The 22,876-nt window shown below is 41.9% G+C and overlaps 1 protein-coding gene across 2 annotated transcripts in view; it reads left to right on the top strand.

Moving 5' to 3' along the window:
* The window catches only part of STX2 (syntaxin 2), a 689,827-nt gene that overhangs the window by 428,838 nt on the left and 238,113 nt on the right, over positions 1-22,876 (top strand). For both annotated transcript variants that reach the window (XM_044068758.1, XM_044068757.1), the window contains exons 5-6: positions 11,366-11,503; positions 19,158-19,268. In XM_044068758.1, coding sequence (XP_043924693.1) covers positions 11,366-11,503; positions 19,158-19,268 — 249 coding nt within the window. The remainder of the gene's footprint in view (positions 1-11,365; positions 11,504-19,157; positions 19,269-22,876) is intronic.

The raw sequence follows: 22,876 nt of genomic DNA, 5'->3' as shown, positions 1-22,876 counted from the left end.
GACCTGCTCAGATTGTCTGCCACAATGTTCCGATTTGAAAGAATGTAAACTGCCTAAAGAGTCACTCGATACTGGATAGCCAGATCCCATACCAGAGGTGCCAGCCGGCAGAGATGATAAGATCTCGTACCCCACTGTTTGTAGATGTACCACATGACTGTGGTATTGTCTGTGAATACCTTGAGAGGCTCTGCAGAGAAGAGAGGATAAAAGGCCTGAAGAGCCAGCATAAGAGCCCTCATCTCTCTGATGTTGATGTGCTCCTTCCGCTGATGAGGCGACCACACTCCCTGAATCCTCAGCGAGCCAAACGTTGCCCCCCATCCCACATCTGAAGCGTCTATAAACAGATCTTGAGAGGGAAGAGGAGGCTGAAAAGGGAGCCCTGGATTCAGAGACAGCTGCTGAATCCACCACAGAAGTTCTTTCTTGAGACACGGGAGAAGAGGAACAGGAAAGTCTAGAGGATGTGCATGCTGAAGCCACACCGACTAGAGAAACCACTGGAACTTTCTCATGTGGAGTTTGGCCAGAGGAAGCATCAGAGTGGTGGAAGCCATGAACCCCAGAGCTCTTAGAAACTCCCTGGCTGTAATGGAGGTCAGGGGAAGAAGAGTGTGAAAGAAAGAAATGAGAGTTAATGCCTTTAGAGGAGGCAGGGATGCCAGCATTGACACCGTCTGAAACCTGCAACCCAGAAAGATATGATCCTGAGAAGGAGTCGTGGAAAACTTTTTGAAGTTTATTGTGAACCCCAGGCTCTGAAGAAGAGAAATGGTAAAATGGAGATTTTGCAAAAGGACCTCTGGAGAAGATGCCTGAATCAGCAGGTCATCCAAATAAGGAAAGATTTGGATCTCTTGAAGCCTGCAAAAGGCAATCGCAGGAGTGAGGCAATTGGTGAATACCCTTAGTGCAGTAGAAAGGCCAAGGGCAAAACACAGAACTGAAAGTGCCAGGAAGCAACAGAGAAATGCAAAAATCTCCTGAAAAAAGAGGATGAATCAGAATATGGAGATAAGCATCCTTGAGGTCCAGAGACACCAAAATGGCCTGAGGGGAGCAGGAGAGGAAAAAGGACTGAAGGGACAATATCCAAAAAGTAGGCACCTTCAGAAAGGTGTTTAGATGGGGGAGGTCTAGAATAGGTCTCCAGGTACCTTATTTTCTGTGCACTAGAAACATTCTTGAATAAATCTCTTTCCCCTTTGGGACACAGGCACCTCTTGAGTAGTACCCTGAGACACGAGGTCTTGAAGAACCTTTAGGGAAAAAAGGAAGTTGTTCTCGAGGAGGCTTAGGAATGCCTCTAAAAGGAGGACATGAAATCCAAACCATGAAGTACCCTTGCCGAATGATTGACAGAATCCTGGGTGATTCGGAGCCAAACAGGAAGAGAAAGAGGAATGTGGCTGGGAATGGGTGGATAGTCAGACAGCACCTGGTTTGTCAGGAAAGGAAAGCCTAAGAATCCCTGCAGTCTGAGTGGCCTTAGCAGGAGGAGTCTCTTTACTACCCTTTTTACCTTTAGAAGGAGAGCGAGACTGCTTACGAACAAAGGCTGGCTTAGAAGGCTAGGTTCACTGAAATTTAGGCACAGGAGAAACAAAGGCATGCTTAAGCTCCTGTAAAGCCTTCCCCTTGTCATGAAGGGACTTAAATAAACCAGCAGCCACTTCACCAAACAAAAAAGTATTATCCAGAGGAGCATCCATCAACTTAGACTTAATATCATCGGGCAAAGGTTGAAGCTGAAGCCATGAATATCTCCTCAGAACCGAACCAGAAGCAGCAGCCCTATAAGAGGCATCTGCTTTATCATGCCTACATTTGATTGAATGATGAACTACCTGAGAGGAAGTCCCAAGCAAGGAAAGACCAGCAGATTTACTCTGAGTCTGGAAGATCAGAAAGAATCTGACAAGCCTGAGAAAAAAGAGCCAAGACATACCTAGAGATATGGGTCTAATAATTAATACCCCTGAAAGCTAGGCTAGCCAAAGTATAAACCTCGTCCAGTCTATCCATGGTTCTACTGTCCTTGTCAGAAAGCAGTAACTTGGACGAAGGAAGCAATTGATATGGCTTATCAAAGGCTGCAGACACCACAGAGGGAGCAGCAGCAGGACATTTAAACAAAAATATTCATAGGTTCATAGCTTCATAGGTAGGTACTAGGGTCTATATAAGCCTAGCCATAAAAGTACCCTGGCTTTCACCACCCAAGAAAATTATTTTCCTGTGCCCCAGTCGAGCAGAGCCATAGAAGTGAACCCCGGGGTGAATTTCCTATTTCCCATCCAATCATTAAGATTTTTCTGGAGTGCTAATGATGTGCTTTGTTTGATATAGATAGGTAGTTTGTTTCAGTGTATGGGAAGTCTCTGGGACAGGAATCTATCCCTCCAGCATGATGTCCTTCAAGGATGCATCTGCAGTCCTTACAAATGGGTTGTCCTGTCGTCAGGCAGCCCTTCGGTCGGCCGGATTCCAAAGTCTGGGTCTGGCCTCGGCTGGTGTCGCACTTCACCCGACGTCATAGCGGCAGTTATTCGGGTATAAAGGCATCAGCCGACGCCATTTTCCCCAGTCTTTCTTGCCGCGTGGCGCCCGAAGCAGAAGCTGTTCGCAAGTGCCAGTCGGTCAGAACCAGAGATTACTATTACAAGTACCGAAGACTTCTAAAAAGCTAAGTACCCCGTTGGGGACTCTTTCTTGCCTCAGCCGATGTCAGAAAAAGTGAATAACTGTTTAAATTGTGGGAAACAAATACCTCATAAAGATTTCCACTCTTACTGCCTACCTTGCTTAGGCCCAGACCATGAAGTAGCAGCTTGTCTAGCCTGTGCTTCTTTCAACCGACGAACGCTTAGACGTCGGTTTGAATTTGCTGAAGAGTTTTTCGGCTCCGCTTTTGCTTACATTATGCCGTCGGATACTCCGACTACGCAAATTTCTAAAAAACGCAAGGAAAAGGACCGACACTCGCGGTTTCGGCCGAAACCGCGGTTAAGCCAACCGCGAGTGTCTCGGTTTCAGCTGAAACCGAGTCCACGGTTCTTCCTTCGGCCGAAAGCTTGCCACTTGCCGAGGCCTCTTCCAGCTTGGCTGAATCTGCTACTGAAATCCCAACTGCTCCTGCAGGTTCACAGGATTTATCAGATACTATCCCTTTGGATATTTCTACCCCTGCACGTGGAGCTGCTAGGCCTCCTGCATCCATGTCGATTAAGGCCTTTGCCAGGGCTAAAGCAGCAAAAACTACCAAAACTGTGCCTGCTAAGACCCCCTCTCACAGGCCCAGTTCTAGTTCACAAATGCTTAGTCTAGCAGAGGATCTCATTTCTTTGATCCGGGGATCCCAACCACATCCAGACAGGGCCTCTCACCCACCTCCAGAGAAGAGGACTAGAGTAGAGCCCCCTGAGCCAGTCTCTTCAGATGGCTCCTCTGATGAATCAGATAATTCAGACCCTCCAGAGGCCCCTTTTTCTCCTTATGAGGACTCTGATGCAGAAGAATCCATTCCTTCTGCCTCTCCGCCTGAGGAATTTTCTTTGGGGAAACCTTGCATGCTATGAGGGAACAATTTCAATGGCAGGGCCAGGATTTCTCAGACTCTAGGAAAAGGCTTAGAACCTTTTGCATTTGCCACAGCATAGGCCTTTAGCCATTCCTCCAGTACTTACTGTTGTGGATGATGCTTTTAATGATGCTTGTACTGCTCCTGATTCTCTTCCTCCGGCCCCTGCTAAGCCCGATAGGTACTACAGGGTTCCGGACACACATTATCATTTGTATACGGCCCCTTTGCAGATCCGAAACTATCTCCCAGGGACCCAAGGCTGTAGCAGCTACCTCTACCAAAACCCCTCCCTCTGAAAGGGAATCTAGGGCCTTAGAGAGATGGGGTAAAAAGTTTACACTTCTGCTACTCTTTCAGCTAGGGCCTTGAACTGTCAATTCCACATGATTCAGTATCAGGAATTTATGTTAGACCAGTTAACTAAAAAACTGTCCTCGGATGAACCATTAGACAAAAAAATCTGTACAGGAAATGGTACATAACATTCAGCAGGTCAGTAATCATTCCTTAAAATGCGGCTATGATGCACTGGAGGCTTCCTTTAGATCAGCCATGACTGGCACAGTGATCAGAAGACATGCATGGTTAAAAGAACAGTCCTTACCAGACCATGTTAAATCAAAGCTCCTAGATGCTCCCATGGATAAGCTCAATTTGTTTGGCTCCCCTGCACAGCAGGTGCTGAACGTGGAAGAGAAAGCAAAATCTGTCCAGACAGTCAAGGATTTCTTGCAGGTCCAGCCTCCAAGGTTTAGCAGGAACTGGCCTTCCAAGAATTGGTCCTTTCCAGACACCTCCAGAGCTCCGAGAGGCAGGAATAGACGCTCAAGAGGCAGGGGTCAATCCAGAGGTGCCTACAGGGGACGCCAGTGGCAGGCTAACAACCAGCGAGGTACAGCCACAGATCCAGCCACCACCACCACTTCCACAGGACAATCACAGTGACTTGGCTCTGGCACCGCCTACCAGGGAACAACTAGAGGCACCCTTAGGCGGGAAGCTAGCCTTATTTTCAGTAAACTGGCATCACATCACAGGAGACAAATGGATTTTACAGACAATAGACCAAGGTTACAGGTTTCACTTCCATACTCTACCAAGGAAGAGAGGAATGCCAAACCTACCTCCAAATCAGAAGACAGAAGCTCTAGAACAAATAACTCACTTACTAAGGATGAGAGCTGTAGAAAAGGTACCATCTATGGAACAAGGGCAAGGATTTTACTCCAGACTTTTCCTGGTGCCAAAAAAAGAAAACCAATGGAGGCCTATTCTTGACCTGTCCGCTTTAAACACATACCTCATTGTTCCAAAATTCAAAATGCTGACCCTACAGCAGCTTCTTCCCATGCTGGGCAAGGAGTCTTGGCTGGTAACTCTAGATCTCAAGGAGGCATACCTGCACGTCCCCATACGACCAAATTGCAGAAGATACCTCAGATTTCTTGCAGGATCAGAGCATTATCAATTCTCAGCATTGCCCTTTGGCTTATCTACTGCGCCCAGAGTATTCACAAAATGCCTGGCATCAGTAATTGCTCATTGCAGGCTTCAGGGAATTCAAATTTACCCTTACCTGGACGACTGCCTGTTACAAGCGGACAACAAAAACAAATTAACAAAAGATTTGCAAAGGGTCATTCATCTACTACAAGCCCTGGGATACACAGTCAATATAAAAAAGTCAAGGCTGATACCATCCCAAAGGATAACCTTCTTGGGTGCAGATCTGGACACATCAAAACAAATGGCATTCCTGACAGTAGAAAAACAGGAGCAACTCCCTTTCTACTTCATGGCATTAACAAAGCAGAACCAAATAACAGCAAGAAAAGTCCTGCAAGCTCTCGGTTACATGGCATCCTGCATAATATTGATTCCACATGCCAGACTACATATGAGAAAGTTACAGTGGTACCTAAGGAATTTATGGTCTCAGCACAAGCACAGCCTAGAAACCCAAATTCCAATAATTCCATGCCTGAAGCAAGAATTCCAATGGTGGGCTCAGGCCTGTCAAACAAACAAGGGACTGCCCTTCCACAGCACTCAACCAAGCCAGACCATCACAACAGACGCTTCAGACCTCGGTTGGGGGGCACACATGCTGGACAAGTGCATACAAGGCTTATGGACTCAAGACCAGCTACACCTACACATAAATCAAAAGGAAATGCTGGCAGTAAAACTGGCAATTCAGGCATTCAGACCATTTCTTCGACAGGGTCAACTGCTGATAAGGACGGACAACACCACAGTTATGTGGTACATCAACAAACAGGGAGGCACACATTCATACCCTCTATGCCGGATGGCAATGGACCTCTGGAATGTGGCACTGAGCTTCAACATTCAGTTACAAGCAATGTTTGTGCCAGGAAAAGAAAATATACTAGCAGACATCCTAAGCAGAACTGCCACGGATGCCCACGAATGGATGCTGCATCCGGACATCTTCAAAACCATTACAAGGAAATGGGGACTACCAGAAATAGACTTATTTGCATCCCCACACAATCACCAACTGAAAAAATTCTGCACAAGGACGTACCACCCACTTGCTTGGAAAGTGGACTCCCTATCTTTCATTTGGAAAAACCTGACAGCATATGCATTCCCACCTCTTCCTTTGATGCACAAGGTGCTATTGAAGATCAAAGAAGACCGTCCACGGATCATCCTGATAGCTCCAGACTGGCCAAGGCAACATTGGTACCCATTACTGAGGAGTATGTCTCAGGAACAAATATGGCCTCTGCCCCTAGTTCCCTTGCTGTTAACACAGAACAACTTCAAAACCCTGCATCCAAACCTGAAAACACTGCAGCTGGCTGCCTGGAACATTGCATAAGACCAAATAACCCAGATTTATCTCAAAGGGTTAAAGACATTATCTTGGAGGCCCGCAGACCCTCAACAAGAAAAAAATATTCAGCAAAATGGAAAAGATATCTCATTTGGAGTACAGCAAAAGGAGAGAATGTGTCACTGGTAAACATAGCTAACATCCTGGAATACTTGGCAGAGCTCTTCCACAACGGCCTGTCCTATTCTTCCTTTAAAATTCATGCATCAGCCATTTCAGCAGAATACAACTTGGATCCTCCAGTCTTCTCACATCCTCTGCTCAGGCAGTTTCTGAGAGGAATTAAAAATGTAAAACCACCTAGGAAGCCACCATTGCCAGCATGGGACTTGAACTTTGTGCTAGAAAAGTTGACACTACCTCCTTTCGAACCAGCAGCAACAGCAGAATTACAATACTTATCATGGAAAACTGCTTTCCTGCTTGCAATCACTTCAGCAAGAAGGGTATCTGAGCTACAGGCATTAATGGCAGTACAGCCCTTCCTGATCTTTCATCAAGATAGAGTGTCCATGAGAACTAATCCTACTTTTATGCCAAAGGTGGTCTCCAGGGTATCTTTAAATCAAGCTATCCACCTACCTACATTCTTCCCCAACCCACAGAACAGGGAGAAAGACTGTTGCATACCTTGGATGTACATAGACAATTACGTTACTACCTGGACAGGACCAAGAGCAACAGAAAAACTGACCAGCTACTGGTAGCATATTCAACAGGAATGGAAGGAAAAGCAATTTCAAAACAGACCATCTCTAAGTGGATAGGAAATTGCATTAGATTTTGTTACTCCTACCATGGGAAGAAAACTCCAGAAAACATCAGGCCTCACTCTACAAGGGCTACAGCCACTACCACAGCTTTTTTACGAGGAGTGGCTACCAAAGACATTTTAGAGGCTGCTACTTGGAGCTCCGTGCATACATTTGCCAAGCATTATAATTTACCTTTATACTCCAGATCCCAAGCAGGTTTTGCCACTGCTGTTTTGCAAGGGATCTTAACTACACCATAATCTTAATTCTCCTCCTCCCCCAGTTTGGCTATGGTATTCTACCCATTTGTAAGGACTGCAGATGCATCCTTGAAGGACATAGTACAGTTTTGTACCTACCATAAATGTAGATGTCCGATAGGCATGCATCTGCAGTCAGGATTACCCACCCTCCTTCCCCTCTGTGGTACTCCTAGGGTATTTGCCCATCTTGTAGCTAGCTGGGGGAATCTATTATGGTGTATTTGTTTGTATATATGTACATACATGCTTATTTTTTGTTTGCTCTCTACTATTTGGAACCATATGCATTTATCCAAATTTAGCCTTCCTAGAGGGCACCTGGCATCTGGGGCAAGAAACACTGAGGAAAATGGCGTCGGCTGATGCCTTTATACCCGAAGAACTGCCGCTATGACGTCGGGTGAAGTGCGACACCAGCCGAGGCCAGACCCAGACTTTGGAATCCGGCCGACCGAAGGGCTGCCTGACGACAGGACAACCCATTTGTAAGGACTGCAGATGCATGCCTATCGGACATCTACATTTATGGTAGGTACAAAACTGTACTTTCTGTTTATTGTGGTGACAAGGTTTAGGTCCCTATAGCATGTAACTCGGAGGGATTGGGATTTCTTTAAGTGGAGCATGTCCAACAGCTCTGGGTTTGACATACCTTTGTATGTTAGGCAGAGATCGCCTCTGAATAGGCGATATGCGATCGAGTAAAGTTGGAATTTTTTGAGACAGTCTGCATAGGGCATCTGTTTGAGGCCGGTAATCCTCTTTGTGAGGTATTTCTGTAGCCTTTCCAGTTGTTGTAGATGTCTTATGAGGTATATACCAAAAGGGGCGTTGCACTCTATAATGGGTCTAATGAGTGATGAGTAGAGGGGAACAAGGACCTCTTTTTTTCTGGATGAGAAACCTTTTATGATGAGGTGTGCCACGTAGAAGGATTTCCTGACTACTGTGACGATGTGATTATCAAAGGAGAGACTACTGTCCACCTTTGTCCCAAGGTCTCTTATCACACTTTCGGTGTTAAGTAGACTACCCCCTATGTGGTAGTTCATAGGTACAGAATTTTTACCAAAGGGGATGACGATGCACTTTTTGGCCGTGAGCTTGAGGTCATGACTTTGGCACCAGGCATCTGTCTCAGTGAGGCCCTTTTGTAGGATGTCCACATCATTAGGAGTTACGATTTATGGCTACTAGTTTGCAGTCATCTGCGAACTTCATTAGCCAAAGACCTTCTGTGTTAGCCTGTACTTCAGAGAAGTAGATACCAAACAGGAGAGGACCCAGGACTGAACCCTGTGGTACTCCACTTGTCACTGGTCTGAAGTTGGATTTGGAGTCTGCTACTTTCACAGTGTGGGTTCTGTCAGTGAGCCATTTGGCAACCCGTCTTGTGACAGGAATTTATACCTAGTTTAGTGAGTTTATCTATAATTCCAGAGTGGGGGATGGTGTCAAAAGCCTTGGTGAGATCTAGATAGGCTCTGTGAACCACCTTACCCTCGTCTACGGCTTTGGTGACTGCTTCAAAGAAGTCTATCAGGTTTGGGAGACATGATCTCCCTTTTACAAACCCGAACTGGGTGGAGTCCAAAGTTTGGAGATTACCAATATCTTTCTCTATAAGGTCCATGATGATACGTTCCATGGCTTTGCAGACCAGGCTCATCAGGCTAATGGGGCTGTAGTTCCCGGGGTCCATGGTGGCTTCCCTTTTGTGGAGTGGGATAACCGCCGCTGTGCGCCATTCAGTGGGCACAAAGCCTGAGGTGAAGCTATGATTGAACATGGTACTTAGGTGGGGTGCCAGTTAATTCTGTAGTTCATGTAGAACGCAGTCTGGGATGTTGTCAGGTCCCATGGATGCTGTGTTCTTGGCTTTCGGGAGTGTGGTTTTTACCTGTGCAGCTGTGATTACAGGAACTTTGCATTCTTCCGGTATAGAGATGGGCCCTTTAGGGGGTGAGAGGGGGGTAAACTTAGCACTGAACCTATCTGCTAGGATGTTGGCAATATCAGTTGGTTCTGTATATTTAGTGCCATTGTGCTGTAACTCCGAGCAGATCTGAGTGTTGCCATTGAGATTCTTGACATAGCTATAGAATGCTTTTTGGTTGTCTTTAGAATCAGTGGTGATTTTGTTTTCGAAAATAGCTTTGGAGGATTTTATGAGGGATCTCAGCTTCTTACTGAGGCTGACCAGGGATTTCCTCCAGTCATGGGATTTTACTCTTATTTTGCAACAGTTTCTTTCTTCTGTTGTAGAGTTTGTTTATGGCAGGGGACCACCAGATTGGCTTCCTTTTTTTTGGAGGATAGCATCTTGGTTCTGTTAGGGGTAGCACGATCCATGCACTCGTGTAAGTGCTTATAAAGTGCATTTGTGTAGGATTCAGCAGTCGTACCTCTATTGTCCATCTGCATGGGTGTCGTGAAGTTTGCCACTTCTGTCTTAAGAAGTGTGAAGTTGGCTTTGGAGAAATTTTTTATGGTGGTTTCCCTAATGGGGGCGGGATGTGGATGTCTTGGGTGATTAGCTTGTGGTCGGATCTGACCAATGAGGAATTGACCTCTGGTGTGGAACACTGGTTGCCTATGTTGGTATTGACCAAGTGTAGGATATTGCTGCCCCTGGTGGGGGTGTGGATAAGTTAATCTAAGGCGTTGAAATGTATGAATTCCAGAAAATGTTGAACAAAAGAGTTAGTACGGGAGTAGTTTTCCCAGTTAATGGTGGAGTGGTTGAAATCGCCCATTATTAGGGTGTTGGGTTGTAACTAATATTTTCCAGTGTATCAATAAATGAGGAGTGGGAATCCTTCGGCATGGTGGGTGATCTGTAGCAAGCTACAATTTGGTTTGCAGTCTTGCCCAGAGTTAGTTGCACTTAGATAATCTTGGATGCGTTATGCTGAGCAACTAGTCAGTTGTTAAGCAGATGGTTAACCAGTTTTCTTGATTACTGCAAGTCCTACTTAATGACAAGCTTATTTCCAACCCTCTAAGAGTTTATTTAGGTCTGTCACTTATTACATTAATTACTTCATTGTTTTATCATATCTGTTTTGTCTTATTGCGTCATGGTCTGGTATAGATGGATATCCTGACTGAAATCACTGTTGCAGTATTTATAATGAATGGGTTATCACCACTGATGCCTGGCCAGAGTACCAAATCTTTAACTTCACAGGATTGTATGTCTGACATGTGACTTGTCCTTGTGAGTGTAGGGGTATATAGGTGGATGTATGAGCATAATTCTGCAGACCATCTCCAAGTCCATGGCTTGAAAACCCCTGAGAGTAAGATACTGGTCAGTTAGGAGGGGCAAAGCATGAAGTGGTATGGAGGCCCCTTTTGTTATAAAATGCTGTCCATAGTTTAGAGAGAGGTGGAGGATAAATAGATTGTGGCAGTGAGATTATGAAAAAAGAATGTAGAAGGGCAGGAGGGTAGTAAGGAATACTGCCAACAGTGATCACTAGGACATCCACTGTTATAGTAAGTTCTTACACAACTGAACTTGACTGAAAACACTTGCAGTATTCACAATGAATGGATGATTCCCAGACCTTACTTGTGCCCAGTTGGACTTTCCCAGTAAACAAAAGACCAGTAAATAAATATAAAGCTGTTGTTATATTAAAAGATGGACACCTGTGAAAATTTTCACTTTTAAGCTAAAATAGGTATAATAAGCAGCAAGCATTTGCATTTCCTTTTAATGTTGTAGTGAAATACCTATGCTAAAACTATGATTGCCTTATGGAAATGAGTTAGAATCAAATATATCTGTGTGGTCTGCATTTACACAGTTTAACACTTATTTAAACCATGTTTGTGATAAAACACTGTAGTAAAAGTTGATCTGAGTTTACTTTTTTTTTTTTTACAGATCATATCAGATTCACAGATTACTAGGCAAGCTCTCAATGAAATTGAATCTCGGCATAAAGATATTATAAAATTGGAGTTAAGCATACGGGAGCTACATGAAATGTTTATGGACATGGCCATGTTGGTTGAAACTCAGGTATTTGAGTACATGGTATTTGTTAATTGAATCTGTTTTCCATTTGTTTTGTGTGGGAATGTTGTGTGATACCTGCCATGTCTAATTTTACCTTCCCTGTGATCTTTATTCAGTTTCCTCAGTAAGGTGTTCTGGTTTACTGTGTAGTGGCCTGTTAGCTGTGAGGCTTCCTTAAAAGCTAAACGTACTTATGTAAAGAGTAAAAAAAAACTGAAGTTGCACATTCTGCTCAGACATGGCCAGGTAGTGGTAATTACAATTCAGGATTTGCATGGAAGGGAGGGGCCATCTTTTGTATGGAATCTGGCTCAGTAGTTTGCTCTTTGATGGTTTTTGAAACCTGCAGTATCATGGAAAAATGCATATTTGTATATGATTTGTATTGATAACATGCTGTTCTCTGACTTGCCTGGCACAGCTGCCCTTTGCTCAGAGCAAGCACAGTGGTCTCAGCCTTGCCCTTCAGTCAGAGAAGAAAATAAAAAGCTGCTTCTTGGTCTTTCCCTTTTAGAGAAAGGAGGGGTGTTATCCTCAGCTTGGCATTACTTCTTTTGTACACATTCTGCCAATCTAAGGAAACTGAGTGCTGGTGTGGACTTTTGTTATATATCTGTTTAAGTGTCTTTGTTCATCTGTGTGTGTGTGTGTGTGTGTGTGTGTGTGTGTGTGTGTGTGTGTGTGTGCGTGTGCATGTGCGCATGTTTTTATATTTCTGTCATATAAAACTTAACTGAGAGAGAAGGAATTTTGTAACTTTTTGAAACTGTTTGTGGTGTAAGCCAGTTAACTTGTTCATCACTCTTGTACTTTGCTGCTTACTGCTGATGAAGGACCAAACTCCAGGTAAAACTGTAGTCACACTGTATAAATCATTACCACCAACTCATCTCCACAATGCATTACTCTGTTAAGGATGCAGACAGGAAATGTTTTTTTGTTAGCATTTCCAACTCTGCACCATTTCTTGTTTGTATCTCTCACACACAGTATCCAACCACTAGAAAGTTCGGTCACGTTTGTTTGAACAGTAGTAACAGAAACATTTGCTAATAAAAAAGCAGAACTTTAATTGAGTTGTGCTTTTTACCATGCTGACCTGTGCTTTTATCCATGTATGGTGTATAATGGAGAATGTAAAACTCCAGAACTTTTTAAATAACTAGAAGTTAAAACAGAAATTTGAAGTTTTTAGCTTGCCATGCTCCTCCATTAAATGCATACAGCTTATTTTGAGGGTATCATGGCAGCCATGATGGATTAAATGTGCTTTCATGTTAGCTGTAGTAGTTAGTTACTGATCTGAAGAAGGTACTTATGTGGGTGGCTTACATGAGACGCTCTGTTGACACCCATAATAGATCCAGTTTGAAAGGATGTTATTTGGCAACTTGAAAACTGTTTGGAGGATCAGGGAAACATCTGTGTAGGTTGTGTAATGTCCACAGGTATGTCTGTCAGTGCTGATTGTGAGTTGGTGCTGGTAATGTATTATCTTTTTGTTGTATTTTGTTAACCAGGTAGATCCAACTGAGCATAGAGTTTAGGTAGTACCTCTGGTAACAACAGTATAACATTGACAGTAACTTAATCTTTATTTACCAGACTTTCACCTTGTAGTGGAAGACATGGAGGGAGTTAGATTGTCTTGCACTTGAGGGAAGTTGCAAAAAAGTAGTAAAAATAGATAAAAACAAAATTGCATTAGTTTGTTGTGGTTGCAGCAGCTTTGTTTGGCAGTAAGTGGACTTGATTGTTCATAGAGGAGTAGGAAAGTGCATTCCCATGCTCAAAGAGCATTATGAAATTTAACATGCAGTGGTCTGTGTTCTAAATAGATTCATGCAGCATAGCTTAGACATTAAGCTTGGCCTGTTTGAGGGAAATTATACGAAACATTGATGCAGTCATTTGGAAAGTCCGCATTTAGCAGTTTATAGAGTGCATCCTCCTGTGCAGAGAATATGACTTGGTAGTGAGGGGGTGTATACCCGTGGTAGTGGTGCTGCGGTAGCGTTGTCGCCTCACAGCAAGACATTGTCCCGTTCAATTCTCAGCTAGAGCGTCTTCTGTGTGGAGGCATGCGTGAATGAGCGTGCCTTCGTTGAAGGTTGTGAGTCAGGGCTGGTAACTCGGCATGTAAAAATCCACTACCAAACATTAACGGACAGGAGTTCCGCTGTGGCGACCCCTAACCCGGGATAAGCCAAAAGACATAACAGAAGTGTAAGGGGGTGTATGGTGTGACAGCTCTGAACTGGTTGTGGCAGTAACAGTATTCTGGCAAAAAGATGCTTAGCATCTGTAATTCCATAGGATTTCAGATTATAAAGCAGGCACAGAATTTACAGTCTTTAATTCCAAAACCTAGTAATGAAAGACACATTTTGGTCAAGAGTATTTCACTAAAGCAATATTCTGGTTGTGAAGCCCATGCAGATTAACCTGCAACAGAACAGTCTGGGTGGGTTGGTAAAACACTACTAGTTTTGCTTTGTTACTGTTTACTAGTAGTTTGCTGTAGGCCAGCCAGGGCTTGTGAGCTGACGAAGTGTTAATGAAGGTGCTTCCCTTCCTGTTAGCTGCCCATGTGTAAAGCAAAACTGCCTTATGTTTATATTATTTCTTTGTAGCCTGATCACTGTGACCCCACATGTTTAGTAAAGGCAGTGAAGAGCAACAGAACCCGGCTCAGAACCTTGTGTGACTCCTACTGTGAGCCCCCTGCTTTCTGAGCTAGCTTATTGTCACTTCACCTTCACGTCCTGAAGAGGATGCAGTCTTTGAACTTAGTCACTGAAGGGGTAGAGTACTCCAGTAAAACTCTTTAGAAATAGCCAGTGACTTACGGTGTACTGCTGTGGAAATTTCTGTTTAGAGAGCCATGTAATTTTCACTGTCCAGATTGATGTGAATGCGTCTGTTATATGTGTCAAGTTCATTAGCCATTCTTTGACCCAAGCAAAAGCCATGTTTTGATTTTGCCAAAAGAAGATTTTACTTGGGATCATAGGAAAATTTCTAGACAAAGGATTGGGCAAAGTCATATACACATTTAAGTAGTCAATCTTAAATGCTTTTGCAACTTTTCACGAGCACTTACTAGCGCCTACCTCCCAAATCAAGCAGAGCTTGTATGTGCTAATGTTAATTTAAATTTGTATCAACCCATCCAAGCATCAAGATTGGCATTAAAGATACAAAAAGTAGTACTTTGCATAACCTGTTGTGGCAACTTATTCCACAGGCTGGGATTATGTTGACTTAGGAACCTATCCTTCCAGCTAGTCCTGTTTAATTGTTGGTGTAAATTTAGGTCCATAGTGCAGGTGTTTGTGGTGCCATTGGTTTTCTGAAGAAGAATGAAGTCAAGTAGGACTGGGTCTTTCATGGCACAAAAAGCAAGCTGCAGGTCACCTTGGAGCTTCAAGCATTCTGCCAAGTAGACATGAATTGAAACTTAGCCAGGGGGATTGAGAGATGCAGTAAGTTGGAATTAAGGCTGGCAGTCACTTTCCATTTTGGAGAGGGACCTATGGTTTCCTCTTTGTATGGCTTGGTGATATAGCCTTCAGTTGCATTTATTTATGAGATGGCTGATAGATGAAGCTGCATTCTTAGCTTATTCAGTGAATAAACAAACAGTGTGGAAAGAAGGATATCAGCAGTAGAAGGAGATTTCCATGCAGCTTACCTTTCAAAGGTTTCTTTTAGGTCTGACAGTTGTACCACAGAGAACTATGGTTTCACATTTAATCCTGTAGTCCTTTGATTTCCTAGTTCTGATTTTTTCTTCTTTTGTGTACTGTGGGACTTTGAACAAGTCACATATTCAGTTTTCCAGATCACCCCTGAAAAGAGAAACTTGTACAAAGTTGGTGTATCTTGTTTGCAACCAATAATAAATAAAATAGTGTTTATGAAAATTAACCTTTTCTGAAAGGAAGATAGAGGCGAAGTAATATACAAGCTGGATAGGTTTTGTCAAGGCTTGCTTTCTGGGTTGAATAGAATTTATTTTTATTATTATTTTTAAGTACTGGTTAAAGTCAGTGGCCACCTGCTATACTGTTTTTGGAAACGTAAGAACTTCATAAGAAAGTAAATGTGTTTAGAAAGCTCTTTAGTTATGTTTTCTCAGTTTTTCAGAAGTTTTTAAAGCTTGCAAGAGAGCTTTTGCTGCAGAGGAAGGAGTAGTATTGGAACCTGGTTCTTTAACTGGCATACTGCAAAATCTCCATGCGGTGTCATTAAGTATTATAGCATTCTTTTTTGACAGGGTAATCCATTTAAGATATTTATACGTGATGTTTCTTGACTATCATAATTAAATAAGCTGTAGAAGATTGCTTTGAAGTAGGCTTGGGGTTCATTTGTCCACTGTTGTGTCTGAAAAACATTTTGTTCCTAGCTAAGAGGATTTTCAGAAGTTTTTAAAGCTTGCAAGAGAGCTTTTGCTGCAGAGGAAGGAGTAGTATTGGAACCTGGTTCTTTAACTGGCATACTGCAAAATCTCCATGCGGTGTCATTAAGTATTATAGCATTCTTTTTTGACAGGGTAATCCATTTAAGATATTTATACTTGATGTTTCTTGACTATCATAATTAAATAAGCTGTAGAAGATTGCTTTGAAGTAGGCTTGGGGTTCATTTGTCCACTGTTGTGTCTGAAAAACATTTTGTTCCTAGCTAAGAGGATTTTTAGCTGGGGTCTGTTCAAGGAGCTATTTTATATGCCAAAGGTGGCCATGACCACTGAATACATTAGTCATTACATCTGCTGCCATTATTCTGTAGTCCACATGTGTACACAGTCCCCGTCAGTCCTCATAGTCAGATTAATTGTATGACATTAGTGACCTAGTGTGCCAGTACCAGTGGTCTTGTATTCCATCTGTACTGTGCTCAGGTGTCCAACTATTAGCTGCTCATTTACTCCATTCCTTTCTCTCCACTGGGTAGTAGAGGGGAAACACTGATATTTTTGAGTATTTAGGTTTGTGGTACATGCTTTAGTTGTTTAGTAGGTTGACACATCCCAGATGAAGTGTGAATGCATTCACTTCCTTCCCAATTTGCTTTGTGGTGTAAGTTGTGAAGAAAAAGGCATAGATGGCAGAAAGTAAAGGTAGTTACACAGTCATCCGGTCTTTTCTATGTACTGTCTAGATGTAGTGTAGGCTTCTAGCCAGCATTAATATAGTCTTCAGTGAAAAGCATGAGCTAGATTTCAGTCACTGCAGTAATATGTGATGTACAGAGAATTATCCACATTGAAACTTTGTAATTTTTATGATGTCACTTAACTGACTGAAGTGGTCTTACAGCTATTGGTAGTTCAGGAGACGGATTTCCATATGGGTCAACAGTAGAAGGAGCCAAGATATCTCTTGGTGACTGTAGAGCAAGGTTTCCACCTGACCTGATTTTGAGCTTTGTAAGGTACACTACACTGATAAACCTGGGAAGTGTGGTGGTCCATATTTCAGGTGTGTAGAACACTTTGAGTGATATGTAAACATCTTTGGATATAAAGCCAGATTTTGTATTCATGTTACATCTGTGGAGTAGTTTTCCATGTTTGGGAATAGTATATCCAGTTTGAGCTGTCAAAAAAATCAAGTCCAAGCTACCTTCATAACTGTGGAAACTTTGTAGGGTACATTTGCAAAATAAGAAGGATTTGCAGATGGCATTTTCTGTTTCACTCTTTTTGTTAGTGTCACTTTAAAAGGAGGCATTTCCCATCAGTATAGTCAAGAAATAAGTGGCAGCATTACAGGTTCAAAATTTCAGAAGTAACTTTGCAGAATGGGGTTGTGTTAAATATGAGATGCATGGATTTGGAGAGGAAGGAGTCACCCCATTAAACCATTAGAGGTATATACCTTGGATGGGGGTATACTTAAAGGCTTGGAGGTGACATTATCCAATTTGTGTGCCCTGTTCTATAAGGAGAGTTTTAGCTGTATTCAGCACAGCTTAAATAGATTTCTTTGGATTCTTGTGCAGTGTTTATAGGTCCATTTTTAGTAGATGAGAGCCCTTTTCCAGATTGTTACACAGATCTGAGTAGTTGTTATAGGTTCATAGGTAGGTACTAGGTTATCTGCCCAAAAGCATTTATAAGCCTAGCCAGAATGTGTTGGCTTTCACTGCCCCCTTAGATTAGTTCCTTGTGCCTCTGTCAGGCAGAGCCATTGAAGTGATCCCTGGGGTAAACTTTGTTTCCCATCCACTCGTCAAGGTTTCTCTTGAAGAGGGTTAGCGAGGAGCTCTGCCTAATGTAAATTGGAATCTTATTCCAGAACATGGGAAGTCTCTGGGACAGGAATCTATCCCTCCAGCACGTCCTATTTATTGTTGTGGTGAGGTTTAGATCCATGGAGCGTGTGGCTCGAGGGGATATAGTTTTCTTTAGGTGGAGCATGTCCATCAATTCTGGGTTGGATATGGCCTTGTATGTCAGGCAGAGATCACCTCTGAATAGGTGGTATGCAACCGAGTACAGCTGGAGTTTTTTCAGTCGAGCTGCATAGGGCATCTGCTTGAGACCAGTGATCCTCTTGGTGAGGACCGTGAGGTACTTCTGTGGTCTTTCCAGAAACTTTCCTTACAGTTACAGTTAACTCTTGGCCTGGAAGTAAAAATAACTGGATAAAAAAGATGTTATTTAAGTACACTGATTTCATTATTGAAATATCTAAGACAAGTGTTATAGGTGTGTATACACTTACTCCTTGATAGTGGCAAGACGAGTTTTTGTGGAGCCTGCTGTCATTGGGATGGTGGTGGTAGACACACTGTGTCATTGTGCTATTGTCCTGTATGTTGGACTTCTGCCAAAGAAGTAGAGACATACTGGAATAAGAAACAAGTAATGCAAGCAAGGATAAAGACATTAATCTGCTGTTGAGGCTCATGCTGTTACCTTGGGTTTGATTCATTTAATTTCTGCATAATGTTTGATTTTGAGCAACTCAGTTAACCATATCACTGTCCCCACTTCAAAATTAAAATAAATAAATAAAAGCAGTCACAGAGGTGTGTTTTCCAGCCCCTGGGGCTGTCAGATAGCAGCTACAGTAGAAGTATTAAAAAGAAAGCAGTGTCAAATCTGTTGTATGACGATCCTGTAGGATTCCCGCTCACTGGTTGTTATTTTGAGGTCCAGCCAGGATGTGCACTCATTACTGTGCGTTATTACTCTTGTAAATCCGCTTGTAATATGCCTAAGAAGGTTTGATAAAAAATAAGTTCTGAGCATCCACACACACAAATTTGTATATTTTCATGACAGTCTCTTTGGAATACCAGTCATATCTGAGCTGTAAGACTGTATGTCATCAATCATTCCTCATTTGTCAAAAATGTCTCATCCTTTTCTCCCTCTGGCATCATATCTGCCTGCAAACATTACTTTCCTGCCATTTGTTTTACATCAAGGTTGTTCAGACATGGCTTTCCTTTGCAGTTCTCATCCTTTTGAGTAAATCTCCCCATCTGAATAGTTAAAAAAAACTCTAACCATTCCATTTTTCTCATTAATTCTGCTTTAAAGAACCATTTACCACTTCCTACTGATTTTACAGTAAAGTTTCTGTTGCTTCGTTCACATGCAAATTATATTAATGTAATTTTTGTTTTTCTGTCTTAGGGTGATACAGTCAATAACATAGAAAAAAATGTTATGTGTGCAGTTGAATATGTAGAGCGTGCCAAAGAAGACACCAAAAAAGCTGTCAAATATCAAAGCAAGTCCCGAAGAGTGAGTCATCTGTTTATATTACTCCCAGCATGATTCATTTATTTTTTCTTGGCTACAGCAACATTGACAGATACTGTGAAAAGATTCAGTGATTTTAGTCTTTCAGTGTGTTTTGTGTATCTTATGTCTGTGTATTGGAACTTTACTAATATACAGTGTGCAGTGTTACTGTATGTAAAACAGTGATTGAATTTCACTGGCAGAAATTTCTAGGTCAGTAACTGATTTAAGTGCTTTGACTGCAGAAACAAGCAGACAGTAATGCCTCCAACATTAGGATCACTCAGCACCCTGGCATCCTCATAATTTACTGTAATTTCAGTAACCTGTTTCTTTTCTGCTGCAGAAGAGCTTAGCATACATTTCACTACACCATTCTGCTTCTGAAAATGTAGGGAGGGTCATTTCTGTTTGAGTAAATTAAATTTTGAGTCCTAGAAATGCAGCAAAGTTGGCTTCTGCCTTGATTTTTTTCCCTTACAAGAGATTTCTAGGCCTTAGACTTTGTTTTGTAATGGTTTCCATCTCAAAGTGCCTCTGTGGCAAGCAGATTTCCTCCTGCAGACAAATGCAGTATTTTCTGTATTTTGGCACTCTACAAAACACCAGGAAATGTGCTGCTACTGCAGAGTTTATTGATGGCTTGCAGAAATGCCATTTAAAGACTGTGAACATGTACATCACTGCAGAGATAGTGCAGAAACTTCAGACCAAAGCATCAGCCTTCAAGATTCTCATGTTCGGAGAGATCTTTTAGAGTAGACTTGTCCAACCTGCGGCCCACTGGCCGCATGCAGCCCTCAGAGCTCTTCCATGCGGCCCTCTACCTCTAACTCCAAGATCAGTGTAGACATGGCCCAAAACACTTTTGTTGTTGTGTTTTTCGCACCCATGACCTGTAACTCTAACATCGGTGTGCATGTGCCAAACCATCGTTCTAGTTTTGATTTTTTTTTGCGCCAAAGAAGGGTCTGTGTGTTTGCACCATTATTTCGTGCCAAAGAATCAGTGTGTGTGTCTTCTCGCTGAAGATGGACTCGTGTATGGATTTGCCACCATTGCCTTAGAAAGGGACAGCACTTAACCTGTGTTAATAGATAAGTACAGAGTGAGTGAGTGCATGCATGAAAGCAGAATGTTTGTGTGTGTGGAAGTAGAAGAAGGGTGTGTGTGTGTGTGTGTGTGTGTGTGTGTGTGTGTGTGTGTGTGTGTGTGTGTGTGTGTCTGTGTGTTTATGACAGAGAAACAGAGAGAGACACATGCACAAAGAGGCTAACAATGATCAGTCTACCTACTGAACACAAACAAGTTATCTCACAAATATAGCCTACATTAAAAGTACACTTTCATTACATTGCAGCTTTCCTGTCAGAGAGAGTATTGTATTGAATATGAAATCATACCTCTCAACTGTATGGATTTTTGAAGAATGTCTGGATTTTTGCCTCATCTTCCAATTTGTGTCTTTTGCTTAGGAAATAAAATTTGTCATCCAAGGTAATGCAGTTCCAGGAAGTAAAAATGAGACGGCAACCTAGGCTTAATAGGTCAGTAGTGGATTGACTAATGTGGGACTGTAGCATATAAATTTATTGTTTTTTTTTTTTTTTTTTTTTTTTTTTTTGACAAACAAGAAAAGCACCCAGTACTGTTTTGTCATTGGTGGGTTTCAAGCAGTGGTAGATTGGGCAACAGTAAGCATTTATTTGGTGGATCATCAATACTGGCAAATCAGGTGGGCACAGTGTCATGTTTTAAATGTTGGGGGTTTTAGTGTGCATGTGTTTGTGTTGGGAGTGCTGCAACAGTAAATGATTATTAAAGACAGAGACTTGCAGACTGTGGAGAATGTTTCTTTGTTTCAAAACCTGATACTTGGGTACTAGGCATGCCAGAAGTAGATTTTTTAAGACATAGCTTCTTGCCATTTACAGTGGATGGATATTTACATTTAATGGACAATGTTAGCAGTATGAGTGTGGTCCTGTAGTCTACCACTGCCAATGTCTTGTAAAGTGACCTGGAAATGGATATTGGGATGTTACTGAAAAAATACAGCAAGTGGGCTTTGAAATATAATTTAATTAAACAAAGTGCACTTGCAATTTACAGGCCATAATTTAATTTATTTCCGGTAGTCCAGATCCTGGTAGATTGTATACCATTAGACTTAATTAGGGAGAGGTGTCATTCTGGGGAAATAAGCAGCCCTAGTTTCAGTGCATGCCCTATGGTTGTTTACAGGTAGGAAGTTGCAGGATGTAGATCCAATGTGTTTTATTATTTTTAATGCATTTGTCATTTCAAAGCATGGTTTTCTTTGTTGCAAAAGAAGGCAGGATTGAATGAGCCATATAATGCTTAACTGATAATGATGGGACATAAACATTATACGTGATGTATAATGTTTGCAACTACAGTTGTTTCAGTGGTGTCTGTGATGCATAACTATTTTTAGGTCTGTGTCCCAATTTTATTTTTCACTTTGTCCAGATTTCTTGCTCTAAGGTTGAGAGGTATGGTTCCATGCTAAATCAGAAAGTTGTATTTACCTTCAAAAACTTTTCAGCATAATTATGAGAAACAGAGCTTTTATAATATCTCTGCTCATTTCCAATATAAACTGCCCTGTAACCTTGCAAATAACTTTAATTATTTTGAATTGACAGGTATGCTTCATTGGTTCTGACGTAAGCATAGAGGGCTAAAGTGACTTTAATTTCTTGCAGCAGTCTGTGGTTTACTTATCACGATAACTTTTCTGTGCTTCTGGGTGTGTGATCAATTTAACAGTTTTAAAGATGTTTTCCAAAATTAAATAAATACATAATAAATAAAAAAAAAATAATCCTCTCTGCCCTTTGAGCTGTTGACAAAGTCTGGGAATTTGTTTTTTTCAAAAGCGAAGGTCAGCATTACAGCTCAGTAAACTGTCAGTCTATGAATAACTTCTGCACAAATTAAAATGTCTGAATGTCAAATGGCTTTAGATTGGAGGGAAGTTATATGTTTACTCCAGTATGTAGTATGCTCTTAGAAAGTTTATGAATTTCTTATTGATTTACTTTTTGCTGAGCAGTTGTTTGTTGATTTATTGATGGTCCTTTTGGTGGTGGGAAATTGCATGGATGAATCAATCTCTATTATGATTTTTTTCAGATATTTTGACTTCCAGACAATTTCATTCAGTGAGTCTGTGTCGTGATTACTGAGGTTACCTATTTTACAAGTAGGGGCTCCTTTTATGCGTGCAAGAGAGAGAGATTTAATATGTATACTGAATATATTTTTGCAAATGGAATTCTTAGTTAAATAGGCCCCACTTCTTGAGCAAGTAGACTTGAGTAACCAATATTAGATCTTAGCCATCCAGCTAGGAAAGTTTAGTATGTGGATTTTCCATCCGGTTTGATGAAGGCTATGCTACGTACTCAAGGACTACATTTATGGCTATCCATCCAGTTGTTGTGTTGCTAAACTACATTGTTTGATAATGAGAGGAGCTTTTTACAGAAGTTGAAGGTTTTTGTGTCAAGAACCTGTCCATACAAAGTGGCTTGTTTATGTTGCAGTGAAGGCTGTGGTCTTTGTAGTGAGTGTTTTAAATA

Source organism: Protopterus annectens, chromosome 4.part0 (genome assembly GCF_019279795.1).
Source record: "Protopterus annectens isolate FY-2018-M chromosome 4.part0, PAN1.0, whole genome shotgun sequence".
NCBI classification, from domain to species: Eukaryota; Metazoa; Chordata; order Ceratodontiformes; family Protopteridae; genus Protopterus; species Protopterus annectens.
Note: the sequence above shows the minus strand (reverse complement) of the source record. Positions and strands in the feature narration are given on the sequence as shown.